Source organism: Antechinus flavipes, chromosome 4, assembly GCF_016432865.1.
Source record: "Antechinus flavipes isolate AdamAnt ecotype Samford, QLD, Australia chromosome 4, AdamAnt_v2, whole genome shotgun sequence".
Taxonomy (NCBI): Eukaryota; Metazoa; Chordata; class Mammalia; order Dasyuromorphia; family Dasyuridae; genus Antechinus; species Antechinus flavipes.
In genome coordinates this window covers 178,413,283-178,433,803 of record NC_067401.1, presented here as the reverse complement: position 1 = coordinate 178,433,803, position 20,521 = coordinate 178,413,283, and the positions used below count along the sequence as shown (strand labels likewise).

The 20,521-nt window shown below is 34.4% G+C and overlaps 1 protein-coding gene across 1 annotated transcript in view; it reads left to right on the top strand.

The window, feature by feature from the left end:
• PMP22 (peripheral myelin protein 22) overlaps nt 1-20,521 on the top strand; it is a 48,036-nt gene that overhangs the window by 23,698 nt on the left and 3,817 nt on the right. The window contains exon 4 of the mRNA XM_051995624.1: nt 7,438-7,578. Within this exon, the coding sequence (XP_051851584.1) occupies nt 7,438-7,578 (141 nt within the window). The remainder of the gene's footprint in view (nt 1-7,437; nt 7,579-20,521) is intronic.

Below are 20,521 nucleotides of genomic sequence, written 5' to 3'. Positions count from 1 at the left end.
AAATGTTCATAAGGACAATTTGTGCCTTACCTATGGCAGAGCACTCTGAGCTGCTTTGGTCCGATCGTCCACAGTCGGGCACACCATAACGCGACTCTAACATAGTAGTGCCATTTTGATCCTCTGAGAATGAAGAATCACCACCAACCAATCAATATACAATTAGGATTAAGAAATAAAAGAGATCAAAGGCTCTGCACATTGACTGCAGACCTATATATCATGAATATGTTTTTAAAAAAAATAATCAAGAGGCACTAGAGATGAAAAGCCCCAACAAAAGTGATTTTAATTATATCTTTGACAAGAAATGACTGGCAACCAATGTGCCTAAATCAGCTGTCCATCTATAGATAGACCGTCAATAAAAAGGAGGGATAGAAAAAAAAAAAACAAGTTAAAAGGGCCAAAATTGGAAAAATGTTTTCAATTCAAAGGAAGCCAACCTGACCTATTTAAATAAGCTATTAATTGTAAAATAGAGAAATGGATAAAAGAACTAATACTGATATTGATAACACCAATCTAAAAGATTTACCAACTAAAGATATTTAATGTAAAGTAAATGCCATGTAATAGCAAGTCTAAAAGCCACCATAGAAAACCTTGAAATCTTTGCTAAATGGATAGATGTAGTAAACAAGGGTAACAAGGATTAGAATATAAATTAGTTCAGTGACTGTCCTCCAATAAAAGCTTTTTCATGAAATGTGAAGATCATTTAAGATTACTTGAAAAATGAAACAAAAGCTACATTTTGACAACTCTGATTATAAACAAGGGACACATAATAATAAGACTATACTCCTAAGTATGTAGGAATTTATTTTTTGAATTTGTATCCACAGGGCCTACCACAGTTATGGTACATAATAAGTGCTCAGTTGATTTATTCACTTGTCATATTGAGGAGGATAGAAGCAGGATTCCCTAAAAACAGTGAGGTGTTCTAGATGCTATAGATAGCTATAGATAACATTATATTGATTGTATCAAGCCCCAAACCCAAGAAGACCCTCCTAAATGGGATCCATAATTACTCAGAAGAGAATAACAATCCAAAGATGAATGTTTTATTTTTGTAGGTAACTTTTTTTCAATTAACGACCATTTTCTATCATACCTACCTCACCTGGGCCCAACTTTGAAAAGGCATTTACTCAAATGGCATAGAAAGAACAATAGTTACAGAAAATTTGCTCCCAAAAAACCTTACTCTCCACCAAAGAGATTATCTAAGGATTCATAGAATCAGGAAGGATATTGGCAATAAAGTTATAGGAGATAGTATTTAAGATATGTCTAAAACAGATATAACCAAAGCATTTCACAAATGTGGATGGATATAAGGACCTTGATATTCTATTTTCCTCTGGGGAGTCCTCATGAAATTCACTGAAAAGTAAAATATTTCCCCTGGATTAGTGATTCACCCATTCATTCAAATCATTTAGTTCACTGTAGTGAAGAAAACTATTGTATTCCCAAAATCCATACCTGGTTAGGTAAATTATCTTAAGTGATTTCTTTGGTTACCAAGAAGAAACTAATCACAATGCAAAAAGATGATCAATGTAATTTTTTAAGGCTAATAGAACAAATTCCTGCCTATACAATTAATTTTTTTTCTGTGCCATTCTACCCAGAGTGAAATTAAAATATAAGTGGTAAACTTGGGGAAACTATAAATTGATCTTCCTCTCCTTAAAGCTTCAATGAAAAGCTTAAGGACACACACACACACACACACACACACACACACAGAGCTTTATATACATAGAAATATATACATTTATGTTGTAAATAGAGAAATAATATACGTATCTATATACTTACATGTGTGTATATGAATTTTCCTTGTCATGGTAATGAGTTTCCCATCACTAGAAATTTTCAAGTGGAGAACAAGATGACCTCTTGTTATAGATGAATAGTATAGATTATTATATTCAGTTCCCATTTACCTTGACTTGACTGACCTTCAATCAGTACAACTCTAACTTCTCTGTAGTATGTAGAGATATTATATATATATATATATATATATATACATTTTAAAATTCTCTCAAATATGCAGATATGCAGAATCCTATAAAAATTAAGATGACATAAAAATTAAAAGACATATATCATGTACTATTCTTTCTTAATTTTTTTTTAATGAGATTCTGCATCTTCTAAGGATTTTGTTTTTAGTGCCTTAAAGCACCACTGGAAACAAGGAAAGGGAAGAGTGTGGTACAACTGAGCTCTGAAGGGAAAGAGGTTGTGCCATGAAGACACTTTCCTTATTAAATTAAGATATATTATTCCAGCATTTAACAAAACTTTTCTTCATTTAAAAAAAAGTCCCTAAGTCAGAAAAGTACAGCTAAACTGAGGTCACATTCTACCCAAATACTTTTTAAGTTTTATTCAGAATCTAAGCAATTTCTTTTTGTTTGCAATGAATTGTTTTCTGTTAAGGGAAAATGCTAGCAAATTTTCTTTAGTGTTTAGCTTTTTGTAATGAACTGCAGCCTTTCCTATCACCACTTTAGGACCCTCAAATTACCATCTAAATGAGTTTTCCTAACCATAGGGATTTAGAGTGTTGCTGCTTGTCATTTTTTCCCCTTTTAAGAAAACTAGATTTGTCTCTTTTCTTCCTCTTTAACATTTAACAGATTAATCAGTCATACAATATATTTATAAATATAAAGATATATAAATTAAATAATGGCCAAAAGATGTTTGCCTATTTTGTTGTTTGTCCTTCTCAAAGAGAACCATGACAGCAAAATAATGCCGTGACTTGCAAGTGAATTAAGATTTGAGGAGGAAAGGCTGTGCAAAGTCACCTGCCTCACACTCTCTTCCAGAACCTTCTGGGTCCAGTAGCAAGATTAGATCTGGAAGACTGGGATGGCCCTGGATGCTATGGGAGACCTTGGCTTTTTTAAACTAAAGTCTTTTCCAGGTGTCGGTTTTTCTTGAGGCAAAATCCATTAAGTGATTAAGACTAGGTGTGAAATGAAGCCAAAAATGGCTTATTTTAACCTAGTCCAATAAATAAATCTTGGGGGAAAAGACCCGCTGGGTTTCTGGCCAACACCAAGTAATTGCTATTCACATTCACTGAGCCTTTGGAACCCAAACTGTGACCAAGTGAAAGCTTGAGCTAGGACCTATTTTTGGCTAATCAGTGAGTTGGAGTGATTTGGATTTTAGGCATAGTTCTTAAAAGAAATCTAGCCCGTAAACCCCAAGATATTTTGAGAAGTTTCAACAATCAAATTTTTTATTCCTTTGGGAAGAACATCCACAAGTAATTCTGCTGTTACCCCTTTATTTAAGTGAAAAGACGTGGGATCAAATTTTGGCCCTGCTACTTCCTATCTGTGTTAACACTAAATGGATTTTTGGACTTTATCTGAGTCTCCTTAACTGAGAAATGAGCACTTTGGACAAGACGATCTCTTAAGTTCATCCCAATTCTAATTGTGATTCCATGATCTTTTCAAAAGTAAGAATGGAATGCATATCTTATCAGAACAGATTTAAGAGATAGGTCTTGTATTTTCAGAAAAGTGTTTCATTTTAATTCAACAGTTAATAAGTAACTATGCAAGACACTAAGCTAGGCACACTCTTCCTGCTGGGATTTTCTTTTAATGAGTTATGTATTAATGAATAACTTTTAATTTTTCTAACTTCTGAAAGCATTTCAGGAATTGATTTAGAATTTCTTTGTCATCTGTACTTATTTTAGGACTGCATGACAAAAATCAATAAATATCTAATGAGCATCTGCTATATACAAAACTATGTTAGGTTGAGGATAGAAATCATTAGAAATTTAACAAATATTTATTAAGCATATACTATGTGAAGATGTTTGTTCTAGTCTCAGGCAGAAATGCCATTTAAATAGGGCAATGGTTCCTATTCTTATCAGATTTTTTTAGCCTAAAGAGACAGTCTGATACAAAAATAATTATATATAATTTTATATGATAAATAAATGACATACATACAAAGTATTTTGTGAGGAGGAAATTTGTTACCTACTGGAAGAAATCAGAGAATGCCCCCTTGTGCAAGGTAGCATTTTGAATTAGGATTTAAAGAAGGTTAGGAAAGCAGAAGGTAGAGGAAGGGGAAAACATTGCAAGTATACAGAATGAATACAAAAGTGATTATTAGATGCAATTAAGGTTTGGTCCCAGACCTCACAGAATTTACTGTTTAATTGGATAGATAAGAAATAAGCACTTGAAAAGTTAAATAAGATAAGGTATTTAAATAAAAATTTAAGAAACTAAAAAAGAGAAAGACATAAGACAGCTAATTATATTACATAACTCTTGACTGTCATAGAGCAAACTTCAGTTGTCTTTTCCCTCATTTTCATTCCCCCTTGACCTGCTCCCCCCACATCTGCTCATATTTTCTGTTGTGTATTCTGGAATGGCTGCTCTAGAATTAACAAACTTTCTTTAATCTTAAGCCTCTGCCTTACTCACTTTCCAAATTCTGGTACTCACTGCACTTTATTTCATATCCATTCTCCTTGTTGAGTAACTCCAATTCCCTTTGCTTTTCATTTCTATTTCCACTCTCTTCCATTACCACCATCATTCAGCAATCTCTCTCCCTAAGTTTCATTCAGTCTAAATTTAGCACACTCTATATTCTGATTCAGCCCCCAGAAAATTCTCTTTTCCCAAAAAATTCAGTGCCTTGTTTATAGTCGTCCTTCCCATACAAACTCCTTTTCTCGTTTTGAGGCTCAACATACTTATGTATACTTATGACATTCAAATATCCTAACTTTCCATTTATTCTTTTCAACTTTCTTAACCTTTTCATTCTACCTTACTTAAGGATTGGAATGATCATACCAGTTATCTTGCTATTATATACAAATGTTTCACTTCTACGTTCAAGAGCTTAAAATTTTCCTCATCTGATCATAATTATAGCTTTCTAACTCACCCTGTTCCTCCCTGTGTTTATCCTTACTGTGTAATCCCTTCATCCCCCAGTACTGTCCAGGGCTCTGGCTATGCTCTCCTCCTTTCCCACTCTTGTCTCATTAGTATACTAGGTCAGTTCTACAGTACTCTCGAATCCCTTGATTCCTTGTCCTGTCACTAAACATAACTAGCCAAACCCTAATCCTGGATTGCTCCCATTTTTTTCTCCCTCATTCCTACTTATAAATTATTGAATGTTGCGTGAGGGAATCATGAAACTTCACTGAATCTATTAAAATTTATGTTAGCTAATCTCAACTGAGCCTTCTCTATAGAATAAGAATAATCCTATCCCTTCTCCCATTGATTCCCCAACATTATTCTCCAATATACTTTTTCTTCTCTCTTCAAACTTTCCATGCCATTCCTTCTCACTGCCTTACCCACTTGGTTATCTCACCCACCTCACCAAATTTTCATCAGAAAAATTGAGACCATGTGCTTGAAGCTCCTTCTTAGTTTTTCTCTTCTCCTTGTTCTTCCTGATGGCATTTTGATGATTCTTATCAATGTCACTTCCATAAACAGTGAATATATAACCCAAGGTGTTCTGTCTTAGGTCTTCTCTTTTCTCTGCATATTCTCTTACTGATCTTATGGTCCCAGTTATCAAATCTGTGCAAATAATTCCAAAATCTATTTATCCAATCTTTTATCTGCTGAACTTCAATCCCACATTAATAACTGCCATTTTACATAGGAATCTCAAACTCATCCTAACCAAAAAAAAATTTTTTTATTTTTTCTCTCCACCCACTCTCCCTTCTGAACTCCTATTACTCAGGGGTACCAATTTACCTATAAAATGAATCATCCAATAACTATGAGTTGCCCAGCTTCACAAAGTCAATGTTATGTCTTCCTTCCTTAGATCCTCTTTATCAGACAACCATATACTCAATCAGTCACCAAATCTTATTTCTCTCTAGCATCTCTCCTAAATGTCCCCGTCTCTATATTCACACAGCTATCACCTTCTTTGTAATAGCTTTCTAAATGGTCAGCCTGTTTGTCTTTTCCCACTCCAATCCAGCTGCCAAAATTAATTTTTTCACTTAATATTTCCAATTACATGTAAAGATAGTTTTCATCATTCACATTTTGAATTCCAATTTTTTCTCCTTTCTTTCCCTCCTCCCCAAACACACCAAGCAAACTGATACAGGCTATATGTGTACAATCATTTTAAACATATTTCCATATTAGTCATGTTGTGAAAAAAATCAGAACAGAAGGGAAAAGCCATGAGGAAGAAAAAACAAAATAAAGATGAAAATAATATACTTTGATCTCATTCAGTCTCTATAATTCTTTTTCTGAATACAGAAGACATTATCTATTCCAAGTCTTTTAGAATTCTCTTGGATCACTGTATTTGCTGAGAAGAGCTTAGTCTATCATAGTTGATCATTCACACAATCTTGTTACTGTGTATAATGTTGCTCATTTCACTTAGTATCAGTTCACGTAAGTTCAAAAGTGGTTTTTCTAAGACACAATCACACTCTATTCAGTAAATCTACTCATACCCTATTACTTCCAGGATTAAATATACTTTATTTATTTAAAGCCCTCTTATGTGTACTCGGTACACTTGCTATTCCTTGCACATAGCATCTCATTTTTGTGCTTTTGTTCTGGCTATTCTTTTCCTGAAATGCTCCTTCTCTCAACTTTTAAGTCTTAGAATCCCTGACTTCCTTAAAAAATTCAGTTCAAGATTCACCTCTTCTAAGAATCCTTTGCTGGTCTTCCCTCTTCCCCTGCCATGGTGACTTTTCATTTACTATATATTTATCCTATATGTGCTTATTTATGTATTTTATCTCCCCCATTAGAGGCTCCTTACTACTATGGACAGCAGTTGTGGATGGTGTTATTATTTTTTTTGGGGGGGGGGGGGGTTATTTTTTGCCTTCCCAGGACTTAAGTTATGTGTTCATTATATTCTGAACCATGGTAAGCACTTAATGCTTATTGACTAAATAATCAAAGAGACAAGAAGTAATATAAAGTGATATGTTCACAATAAGGAAGTATGCTGGAAAATTATATTTTAAAATTATTTTTCTTAAAGTGGCTAAACTATATCAAGTAGGGGGAAAAGTGGCTAATTTTTTTTTTTTAATTACAATGATTACAGGACCAAATTAATTTTCTGGAGAATTTTATATATTCATCAGATCCTGCTATTGGTTTTTCTGTTGGCAATAAGATTTCTTACCACAAATTTTTCTAAGACAACCTATTTCCTGAGCTGCTTGTGCACAGTGTCTTCAGTGAATACTCTGTTAGGTTCTGTTTGATTTTTCTTAGGGTATGTACTATTAGCCCTACAAATCCCCTTGGTCCTTTTTCAATCCAAAAGCCAATGTATAACCTGTTTTCCTAATTGTTTTTACTTTCTCTTTCCCTCCAGAATGGCTGCAATCTGTTCAAGCCACCATGATTCTTTCCATTATATTCAGCGTCCTTTCCTTGTTCCTGTTCTTCTGCCAGCTTTTTACTCTCACCAAGGGTGGCCGATTTTATATCACTGGAATCTTCCAGATCCTCTCCGGTAAGTTATTATCTATAGAAAAATGGGTGGGCTAACAAAGGAAAAAAATTATCAAAAAAGAAGAAATAAGTAATATACTCATTGATCTTTGGAATATACTGAATATCATTAGTACAATGATCTTTGGAATGTGAGGGTGAAGGAGTATTCTGTTTACTTCAGAAAGTGAAGATAAAATCTGAGAAGGAAATTCTGAGAAAAGTGACTTAGAAAAGTGACTCTTTTAAGCCTGGGCATTAAGCCAACTTTCCTAGTAGCTGCTTTATTTTAAGTCATTAGCTTTTTGCTACTTAATAAGTAAGGAGACCATAGATTTATTTATTCTTATCTCAATTGGTCCTTGTTTCATAGAATCTGTTCTTATATAAAATCTGATCTATGGAACCAGGCATAACATATTCTTTGTACTGATCCTAAATGTCCTTGCATAATATTATACAAGGAAGTGGGATCACTTCTGCATAGGATAAGCTATACTTACCTACACACACACACACACCAAAATGGACTTTGGCATAGAGCAGGGGTGACAGGTATCTAGAGCAGGGCAATAACCAGGATAGTGAGTCGACTGGAGACATGTGAAAATCAAGTGAAAGAAACTGGATTATTTATCCTGTAGAAGAAAAAAATACTAAGAAGAAACTTTTTTTTAAAAAATGAACTTTTATGTGGAAAAGATATTTGACTTAAGAATTATGTTCATTCAGCAAGCATTTATTAATCACCTACTGTGTTCTCAACACTATGCTAAGCTTGAAGAATACAACAATACAAAGAAAAGCAAAAGATAGTCCCTGCTCCCAGGAAGCTCACAGAGTATATAAAAGCAAGATATATACAAGGTTAACAACAATAACAATAATAGCTAGCATTATGCAAGTTATTAAGGTTTGTAAAGCACTTTATAAATGTAATCTAATTTTGTCATCACAACAACCCTACAAGGAAGATACTATTTTTACCCCAATTTTACAAATGAAGAAACTGAGGCAGACAAGGTAAGTGGTTTGCTCAGATTCACACAACTAATAAGTGTCTGAGGCAGGATTTGAATCTAGATTCAATTCAACAAATATTAAGCACTGGAAACTGTGCTAAAGACCAAGGGAAAGAAAAGGAGTTCAAAAAGATACTGCGGATACACAAGATAGTCTCTACTCTCAAGGAGCTTACATCTAATGGAGGAGGCAACATGAAAACAAATGTATACAAAGTAAGCTATGTATTGAATAAATAGAAAATAATTGAGAGAGAAGGCACTGGAATTGAGGTGTTAGAGAAGTGTTCATATAGAAGGTAGAATTTTAATTGGAACGTAAAAGAAGCCAGGGTAGTCAGTAATCAAAAGTGGAGAAGGAAGAGAATTTGAAACATAGGACAACTAAAGAAAAATGCTGAACTGAGAAATTAAGGGTCTTGTTCACGGAACATCCAAGAGAACTAGTATCATTGAGTGAAAGAGTTTCTGTCAAGGAAGTAAGAAGACTGGAAAGTTAGGAAAAGATGAGGTTATGAAAGGCTTTGAATTGCCAAAGTATTTTGTATTTGCTCTTGAAACCCTGCAGTTTTATTTGGGAGGTAGTTGAAGGGAAAGAGGTTATGACATGATCAGACCTGCATTTTAGGAAAATAACCTTTAAAGGCTGATTAGAAAATGGATTGGAGTAAAAATATACTTGAGGTAGGCAGATCCACTAGCAATCTCTTGCAGTAATACAGAGGCCTGTACTAGAATGGTAGTGTCAGAGGAAAGGAGGTATTATAAAGACATAACAGCTTGGATGTTACATAAGGGAGTGAGAAATAGTGAGGAATTCAAGATGACTATTAGTCATCCTGAGTGACTATGTGACTAAGAGGATGCTATATACTTTACAGTAATAGGAAAGAGAAATACTGGAGATGATAGGAAGGAGAATACTGGAGAAGAAGGAAAGTTAATCCTGTTTTGGACATATTAAGTTTGTCTATTAGTCATCCAATTTAAGATATCTGAAAGGCAGTTGGAGATTTGAGATCAGAGGTTAGTGGAGAGATTGGGGCAGGAAAGAGGTAGATTTGAGAATCAGCAAAGAGGTGGTAATGAAATCCATAAAAGCTGATGAGATCACTTTGAAGTAATATAGAGGGAGAAGAGAAAGACTCAGTACCTCTGAGGACCCTTGGAGATACCTATGATTTTCTAATAATAATTGAAGGATAATTGAGGATCCAGCAAAGAAGATAGAGAAAGATCTGTCAAATGGGAAGAGGAAAACCAGAAGAGAGTAGTATCCCAAAAACCTAGAGAAGGGAAAGTATAAAGGAAGAAAGAATGTTAACAGTGTCCGTGGCTACAGAGAAGTCAGAGACAAGGAAGATTAAGAAAAGGCCTTTGGATTTAGTTAACTATAATCATTAATAACTTTGAAGAGAGCAATTTCATTGAAATAAGGTCACAAGCCAGAATGTAAAAGGTTAAGAAGAGAGAAAGTAGAAGAACCTATTGTGAAACACATTTTCTAGGAATTTAGCCACAAAGAGCAGAAGATACATATGATGATATAGCAGGGATAGAAGGATCAAGTAACAGGTTTTTTTTTTTTCAGGATAAGGAAAACATTGGCATATTTCTAGACAGTAAGAAATAAGACATTAGAGAGGGAGAAATTGAAATTAAGTGAGAGTGGGAATAAGAGAAAAGGCAATCTGTTAGAGATAGGATGAAATGGAATTGCTTGAACAAGGAGGGGCATAAACTTTGATAAGGAGCAAGACCATTTTCTCATGTGAAAAAGAAGAGACACCTGAGTGATAGAATATAAGAGAGAGGGAAGAAAAGGGAACTCAACATAAATGGCTTCATTTTTTTTTAAATATGAGGGAAGGTTCTCAGCTGTTAGGTAGGGGTGAAAAAGTTTGAAAGAGCTGCTCTGGAAAGTAGAATAGTATATTGATAAAAGGACATGATTGCTGAGCAGCAATGAGGTCTCATTTCAAGCTAGGTAATATAAATTTGTAGTGAACCCAGTCAGAATGATTGCATGATTTTCTCTACCTTTATTTAACAGCACATGTGTAGGCACAAAATCTGGAATATAAAATGGGGTCTTGGAGCTGAAGAGAGCGGAAGACTCCAATTCAACAAGGAGTTAAGATGGGAAAAGAGGAGAGAATGGTTAGTACAAGGGAGATGACCTGGGAGAGAATTGAGAGGTCAAAGGGTTGGAGATCATGATAAGGATGAACAGTAGGGTTATGTAAGGAAAAACTGAGGGAAGAGGTGAAAAATCAATAGGTTATGGTTAAGGAGATTTCAGAATTCTTTAACAGAGGTGGTACATTTGTTGGTGATGGTGTGGGTGGATGGTGGATGACTGAGGGTGTGGATAAGGTGGGATGGGGGAGTAGCTAATTGGGAATAATAAGTTAGACAATTGAATAGTAAGGATATTTGAAGGATTATCAATTTGTATGTTGAAGTCCCCTAGTATAAGGTAGAAGTTGGGAAGGAGAGAAATATTATAACTCAGATATCAGACTCATTAAAGAAGAAAGGAGAATGACCTGAGAATGCAGGAGTGGGGAAGAATTCCATAGGCACAGGAAGAATTCCAACTACCAGGAATTTTATTGGGTAATTAGGATAAATAGCATGAACTTCAAAGGAAGATAGGATATTTGTTGAAAGAGAGGGGAAGACCTTGAAAATGAGATATCCTCATTTTAACCAATGAGTCAAGTAGAATGAGTTAAAGTGCACTTGGTACTGAAAAGAATGGCCAGAGAGACTGTATCATCAGGGGAAATTCATTAAGAATCAGTAGATGGAAGAAAAGAGAAATTGATTTAAGATGGAGAGGTTTGTTGCCTAAGGAGCCAGGATTACAGATAGCATAGTAGGAAGACTCAGTAGAGTTATGATGAACTTTTGAAACAGCAAGGGGGTATTGAGTTTCAATGATCTATAGATCTTCCTCACTCCATGTTCAATACTTTATCCATTGTGCCATATAACTGCCAAAATGAACATAATCAAGAGAAAGATGCCAGCATTATGGGTGATTGGAAATAATTTCTTGTAGAAAATGGAATTTTATCTGAGACTTGAAGCCAAGAAACAGCAACAAAGTGGGACAGCATGCCATATATGAAGGACAGCCCATGAAATTGCTCAAAACTGAGAGTCGTAATGTCTTATGCAAAGAAAAGTAAGATGTCCAGTGTCACTGGATTGTAGGTTACATGGGAATGAGTTAGGTGCAAAAAGTTATTTTATATTTGATCTCAAAGAGGATAAGAAGCCACTAAAGTTTATTGAATAGAATCAGGACATGGTGAGACATATATTTTAGAAAGATCACTGACAGCTGAATAAAAATGAACTATATAAAGAGTGGGAGGAGATAAGACAGTATGACAAACAAAAAGTTTTCTGTATTTCAAGTGTGAGTCAAGAAGGGTCTGTAGTGACAGGTAATATCAAAAGAAAGAAGGGGGCATATACAACATACGTTATGAAGTTTAAAATGAGCATCTTGACAATGGATCATTCAAAAAATGAGTAGTCAAAGATGATATCTAGGTTTTGATCCTGGATGAGTGGGAGGGTGGTAGTGCTTTCAATAATAAGGCAGTGAGGAAGAAATAAAGGTTTGAGAAGAAAATAATGGAGTTCAGTTTTGGCCAATTCAAGATATTTGGTAGATAGTTGGAGATGCAAGTCTGAGAGGTTGAGAGGAAGTAGATTTGACAATCAGTCAGTCAATAAATATTTATTAAGTACCAACAGGGATATTAGGAAAAGCAAAAAATAGCCCTTGCTTTCCAATAGCTTAGTTGGGGAGACAACAGACAAACAATTATGTATAGGCCATATTATATACATAATCAACAGATGAGATTTTAGCTGGAATTTAAAGAAAGCTAGAGTAGCTTGAAAGTAGAGATGAGATGGAAGCACAATTCAGACTTAGGGGACAGTGAAAATGCCCAGTTTGGAGATAGAATGTCTTCTTTGAGAACAACAACAAGGCCAAGAAAGATGATTGAATCTTAGGGAGCAGATGAGACAACTAAGGAAGATAGTATGAAGGGAGAAAAGGGTGTGAGACAGAGATATAGGAGATAACCCATGGTTGAAGGGCATGACTTAAAGTTCCAGCAATAGATATTGAGGAGTACTCATATAAGTAGAAAAACCAGGATAGAATAGTGTTTCAAAAACGTAGATAGAAGAGAATATCAAGAAAAAGAATGTGATGTAGGTTGGAAAGGATGGGAGTGATGGAAGGGAGGGGAACTTACAAAGTGTAAGAAGACCAGAAAGGTAGGAAAGGACCAGATCATGAAGGGTTTTGAATGCCAAACAGAGGATGTTATAGTTGATTCTGGAGGTGATAGGAAGCCACCAGAATTTATTGATTGGAGAATGATATTGTCAGCCTTATGCTTTAGGAAGTTCATTTTGATAGTTGAAGGAATGAGAAGAGATTTGTGTCAGACAGGACCAATGCTGAAACCAACAGATCTTAGAAATAGATCAATATATTATATATGGGGGAGTGAAAGAATGTAGATTTAAGAATGATAGATTGCAAAGCCTGGATGACTGAGAGGATGGGAAGTTAGGAAGACTTGGAGAGAAAGAAAATGTTTTTAACATGTTGAAGTTAAGATGCATAGAGTTCAAAATGTCTAACAAGCAGTTAAGAGATAAAAGAATTAGCAGCAAGGTTAGAGTAGGATAGAGCTGAGAATCATTAGCATACAGATGATAACTGAATTCATGGGAGTTGATGAGACCACCAAGTGAAACAGGGACCAGGGCAGCATTCTGTTGGACTCCATGTAGTGGCAAAAGGGAACTGGAAAAGAACAATCAGATAGGAGAGAGAAAACCTAAAGACAAGAGTAATATTAAGAAATAGATGATCAACAGTGTCAAAAGGCAGAGGTGCCAAGAAGGATGACAATTAAAAAAAACTGACCTTTTCTCAATTTGGTAATTAAGAAGTCTTTAGTAATTTTGGAGAGAGAAATTTAAGTTTAATAAAGAAGTCAGAAGCAAGGTTGTAGAGATTTAGAAAGGGAGAGAAAAGGAAGTTTCCTATTATAGCCTTATCAAAGAGTTTAGCTACAAAAAGCAGTAAAGATTTGGATGATAATGAGGATCGAGGGATCAAATAAAGGGTTTTTTTTTGAGGGTGGGGCAGAAAATGGATTATTTGTGAATAGTATGGTAATAACCAATAGATGGGAGAGACTGATGATGAGAAAAAGTACAGATGTGGAGGAAACTACATGTTCATGCAGAAAAGTCAGCCTTGGCAAGAAGAGCCACCTCTTCATATGAGATAGGAATGAAGAGATAGTCACAGAAGGCATGTGGGTGTTATGTGAGGGAAGAGAAAAGGGAGTTCTTGGCAAATGGCCTAAAATTTTTTCAGTAATATATGAGACAAGATTCTTAATTGGGAGAATGAATGTGGAGGTAGAGAGAGCCACAGGAGTTTTGAGGAAGGATAGAGTGTAAAAAGATTGTCTTACAGCAGTGAAAACCTAGTTGAGATTATGCAACATAAATTTCTAGTATACCCAATCATCATGGTTTTGTAATTTATTTGAAACATAATTCAAAACTCTATAACCACTTTGTACAATTTAGTACTGGAATGCTTGGATCCACCAAGTACAGACAGTCTCTCTCTTCCTTGGACAAGTGTTAAAATACTGACAATCTCTCTTTTCTAGACCCCTTAAGTTTTATTTGTTTAATTTTGTCTGACTACATGACCCCATGAACTTTTTTTCCATAAGGTTTTCTTGGCAAAGAAACACATTCTCCAGTGTGTCCCCATTTTTCAAATGAGAAACTGAGGCAAATAGGACTTAAATGATTTGTCCAGGGTCACACAGCAAATCTGAGAACAGATTTTGAACTAAGATCTTCTTGACTTCAGATGTACTCTATCCATTGTACTATGTAGCTGCTCCAGATTCCATGAGCATCATTGTCTTATTTGCCTATGCTATTCCTTCACTACCTCTCTTCCAAAATATAATTTCATATGTTACCATTCCCAAATTTACAGTATTTTAAATTTTTATTTATTAATTTGTGGTCTCCAGTGACCTATCAGCAGCACCTTAACCTCAGTCAATTACTTCCAAATCATACATGTGATATTATTTCAGGAAAAGTTTCCCTATAGACAATCCCAGTCATAGTGTATATGTTCTTGTAAATTTCAATCTCATACACTCCCTGTGTCACTAGATTTTGAGAACTATCTTTACAGGTATTAGGCAGTCTAATCTATCTAATTGGAAAATACCAAAAGATCTATAGCTCTCTTTTTTAGTTAGTTATTAGATGTGCTAAAGGTTGGCTGGAAATTAGGTATGTAATCAAGTTATTCATTTTAAAGTGAACATAATAAAAGGGTATGTCACAGCACCAAATCCCCTTATTACTATCCAGCATGTCAATATTGTTTGTTTCCTTTTAGTTCTGAGTAAAATCAAAACATGATCAGTGTGAGGAACTTTCAACTATTCAACTTTTCCTACTCATTTTCATTATTTCTTTTTGAAATGTCACCGTAAATACCTTTTAGATATAGATTAAGAAATTGCCCAGGAAGTAAGAGCAGAGGATGAATAAAAAGAGAACAGTTTCTTCATTGGTCTCTCACTGGTTTTAGTTTCACTAAAGCTTGAGTTGGAAACCATTTTAAGATGCTGATTTTAAGAGCTGGATGTTGTTCTGGGATGTCAAGAATTGAGGACAGTGGAGGTGGGAATGGTACCAAAAAGGACTGAGTTTAATTCTGTTTAATTCTGTTTTTATCTCTGTTTAATAAATTTTTGTGTAGTATGTTAAAGTTTTCTAATATTTTAGATTATCTTAATTGAATGTCACAGCAACCTTGTGAGGTAAGTACTACAGCTATCATTACCAACCTTATTTATAGATACACAGATACACAGAGAGGTTTAATGGCTTTCACATGATTGCACAGCTACTAAATGTCAGAGTCAAGAGATAAATTCAGGGTTTCACACTTCCAAATCCAGAAATCTATCAGTTCTACATAAAGCTGTTATCCAGTTTGGAACACTAAAAACAAAAATGAATCAAATGCCATAAAAATATTTGTGAGAGACAGGCTTTGAGAAATTATATAAAGTTATCATAAGAGTTTTTATAATTTCATGCTGGTGGCCTTTCTGATGATTTGAGGAAAGTACTCATCAAATAATTATAATCCCCAGTGCCTAGCACAGTTATCAGTCACAGCTTTCAGTTCAAAGTAGGTCTACCTTTAGGCAAACAGTCTATCCAGCTCATTATTCATATATCTGGCTTCTAACAGTGTTTTGACAAATAGGCCAAAGGTTACAAATCTTGCTTACATTGTGTGAATTGTGGTGACTTAATTTGTTCCAATGTCTGGCTCAATGTCAAGCATTTTCACCAACTGCAGTCTAACAGAACCTAACAGTGGAAAAGCTTTATTTGGTAGCAGAGAAGCAAGTATTAAGTTTATAGATAGTCAAGAATTGGACCATGTCACATTCCTAGATAACAAAGGGATTTGTGTTCTTTATGACTATTATAGATTCAAGAGATGAGTTAATTCCAAAAAGATTGATATCTCAAGTCCCAAAGAGTATGTTTTCAGGCTTTCCTTTAAGAGATCAATATAAACTTATAGTCAAGATAGCTGCCTGAAACATAGGCAGCCTAATCTACCTAATGTAAAACATATCAGAAGTTTGTTTATAGCAAATAGAATGATTTAGAAATCAAAGGAGAAACTACAGTGAATTCATCTAAACCAGAACTACACAAAAAGTTAGCCAGCAATCCATAGATAGAAAAGGAGTGTGTCAGGAAAGTTATCTCTAAAAATAGACAAATCATAGTGTCAACTTTGAAAAACCCCCACTCCTCCCAAGGGAGTGGTAATTGAGAATAGTGGGGTTGGGGAGTAGCTCTAGTAAGTGAAAATGTAGTAGTAGAACAAAAATCATTGACTATAGAGACATCAAGAAATATTTAAACAAAATTAAAGGATTAAAAATAGAAGAGCATGTAAAATATCTGATATTTAAAAAAAAATGAATTAGGAAGCAGTTCAAGGAGAGAGAATTTGAATTAAAAAAAAAACCCATTTTAAAAGCCTGGGCACTATACTTTAAGACAATACAAATAATACATTACCAGATCTATTCAAAATATAAGATAAAAAAGATAAAAAAAATTCATCAGTTTGTCAGATATAAAATCTAGAGTCCCAATGTCAAAAACAAAAAAAACCTCAAGTATCCAAAAAGGACTTCAAATACCAGGCATCTACAGTCAGAATCACACTTTATAGATTCTATTATAAATGTGAGGAAATCTTAGAATGCAATCTCAAAAGGTAAATGTGTGTGTGTGTTAGATAGATTTACAACCAACAATAAACTACCTTGTAAAGATAAGTATAATCCTGGTGAGTCTGGGGGAAGTATAGAGCTTTAATGGAGTAAAAGATTTTTAAGCATTTCTTAGACCAGAACTGAGTAGAAACTTTGAAATGCAAGTAGGAGTACAAAGATAATTTGTGTAATTGGAAGAGACTATATGATGACGCAGTACCAATACTGTGCTGGGAAAGAAAGGAAGGAAGGAAGGAAGGAACGAAGGAAGGAAGGAAGGAAAAGAGAAAGGGAGGGAGGGAAGAAGGGAGGAAAGGTAGGAAAGGAAGGAAGGAAGGAAAGAAGGAAGGAAGAAAGGAAAGAAATAAGAACACTTGAAACCTTAATACCCTAAAAGGATGTTGAGAATGCTAAATTAAAAAAAAAAAAAAAAAAAAAACAGGATCTGGGGGATAAAATACTTTTGTTCTGAAGGTTTCAATAGGAAAAAATAAAAGGAAACGTTAAAAACTATTAGTGTAAAAAAGTAGAGAAAAAGGTTAGAACTTGCTATTTCTTATAATTGGAGATTATGAAAAGATGATACAAATATTGGGGAGGGTGAAGGTAGACACCAGATGAACCTCACTCTTTTTTGAATTGAATAAAAAAAGCTAGTTTATTAAACACACAAAAACTTTCCTGTAGAGATACATCTAACTCCATAGGGAAATGAGTGAGGAGGGGAGGAAGGGTTAAGAGAAAGGAAATTGTCACAAGCAAAACAAACTTCCTGTTCTTGAAGGGAGAATTAAAAGAGGGAAGAAGAAAAGAACTAGAATTTAAAGGGGTGCCCTATCACTTGGGCAATGGTTAAAAATTCTTGTTATATCTATGAATCTTTTATCTACCTACTCTTGGGCAGTGTAAATAAACAACAAGTTTGAACTAGAAATAAACACCAAGAAAGTAGCATAGATTGCCTTTGGGAAGTTCCATTGATGACCCCAAACTTCTCCTAGAAGCAAAGGCCCATCTTTTTAATTCCAGTGTGATATGGAACAACATAGTTTCCAAAGAAATAAATAAAATAAATTTCTTTTTTTCAAAGAAATGTGTTACCAAAAAAGATGAGAGTCAGTCATGTTGTGAAAGCAAAGAATGTGTCCTTGAAATGTTAGGAAGAAACATTTTCCTTTTTGATCTGATTTTTCTTGGGCATCATGATAAATGATGAATTTAGAAGAATTGCACCTGTTTAACATATTTTGGATTACTTGCTGTCTAAGGGAGGGGAGTGGAGGAAGGGAAGTGGAACACAAGGTTTTGCACGGGTGAATAATTAAAACTGTTTGCATGTATTTTGAAAATTAAAAACTACTAAAAAAAATTTTGAAGAAAAGTGTTAGGACAGAGTAGAAAATTCTCCCAGGACATTGTCATACATGGATGGATCATAATCTGCATTATCGGGGAAAACATCTACAATAATGATGGGATTTGAGTCTTGGCTTGGAAACAAGAAAGCCAGAGTAAGGCAAGTTCTTGTGACAAGAATTCACAAAACCGAGTTATCTATGGCAAAAAATAGTAAAGTTTATTTCTGAATATCACTACTCTCTTAGTGGACAAAAAGCCTCTAATACAATAAGGAGATTTTGTAAAGCGGTTTGTTGAGAGTACTTAGTTTTATGCACAGATCCTAGGATCTGCTTGGGACTATTTTTGGAATTGAATAGGTTCTCTCTATAGAGAAATTAATCAGTAGTGGGTGTTATCAATGGAGGTGGTCTCTCAGGATAATAGAATGAGGCTGGTTATCCAGTTTGCCTCATGTGGGGCACAGAGTTCAAAGTAAGCTTTCTCCTTGATAGAAAGTTTCTTCAGGCTTCCCATTTCAATGACATTACATATTCTTCTGAGTATGTCAGCATTTATAAAACTCACTTTTATCTCCTTTTCTGGTCTTGAAATAACCCAAGCTGACTATTCTTATTGAATTTTTTTCATTTCTGAAGTTCTGTCATGCTCTAGAAACAACACAAACAGGTGACTTTTCTAAGCCTGTATATATACACCAAAAATTTTCATCTCTTTATCTGTAGGCAGGAGATTCAACCTGGAATTTCCCATGGAGTTAAATACCAACTGGGATACGTAGATGCTACCATATTTCTCAAAAGAAATTTATTGATATATTTACTTCTAACTGAAACCCTGTTTGTATTATAAACTTTTGACCTAGATTTAGATTATTATTATTATTATTTAGATTTATCACTTATCACATCCTTTGTAGGCAGCAAACTATTAGCTCCTCATTCTTTAACTGCCCTTCACTAAAGTCAACTCATATACTCCTTTTAGTAAGGTAGACTGTTGTTCAGGTGATATCACGTTTTCCTTTTTTTCTTTTTGAGTTTATTAAATATTTATTAAATAAGACTGAAGAAACTCATTTTTCTTATCAAACTCCCTACTTTTCTGTACAAGTAAACTTCACTGTTACTAATTGAATAAACAATTTTTTGTAAATGTAATGAGGGATGAAACATATTTTAAATGTTTCAGTTGAGAGAAAGATAGTTGATTTCCCCAATAACCCATCATTACTCCTGCTAACTGCTCCCTGAACTTGGAAACACACCTGTACCATTGAGCTCTCCAAGTTGGAATCCAGTATCTGTTTTCTTCAAAAATTTTTCTCAAAAGAGGGTTACATTCAGATTCTTAGTAAATAAGTTCTCTTAGCCTTTTGTACCTCACTTTCTCTCCAGGCAAACGTTTAGAAGAATATTAAAGTCTCACTCTCCTAGACTGTTCATAGATAAGTTAAACTGTCATCCTCAACATTCTATCTTAAAGATAAAGCATATTTAAAGATACAGTAACTTTGGAGTGAGTTGGAGGAAACCAACTAAGTTAATTAGTCATACACCTATGAATCTAAAACATCTTTATTAAATTTTTACTTCAAGAAAATTAAATTCATCGCCTCTTTTTTCATTTTTTTTTTTAAATACTTGTTGTTGCTCACTTGTTTTCAGTCATGTTCAAATATTTGTAGCTCCATTTGGAGTTTTCTTGGCAGAGATACTGAAGTTTTTTGCCATTTCCTTCTGCTCATTTTATGGATGAGGAAATTGAGGCATGCAGGATTAAGTGATTTAGCCAGGGTCACACAGCTAGTAGTTGTCTAAGGTCAAATTTGAACTCAGAAAGATGAGTCTATGGCTCCAGGTCCTGATACTTTTATCAACTGGGCTGTCCATCTGCCCCAAATTTTAATGTACTTCATATTTATTTTTTGTATCATAATTTCTTTGATTCTACTTCCAGACCTGATTTTTATTTTTAATAGTATTTTATTTTTCCAAATACATTTAAGATAATTTTCAAAATTCATTTTTGTAAAAATTTGTGTTCTGAATTTTTCTCCCACTTTCCTTTACTTCTCCTCTCCACAAGCTAGAAAGCAATGTGGTATAGAATAATAAATATGTGCAATCCTTTATATTTCCACATTTGTCATGTTGAACTTCACACTTTCTTA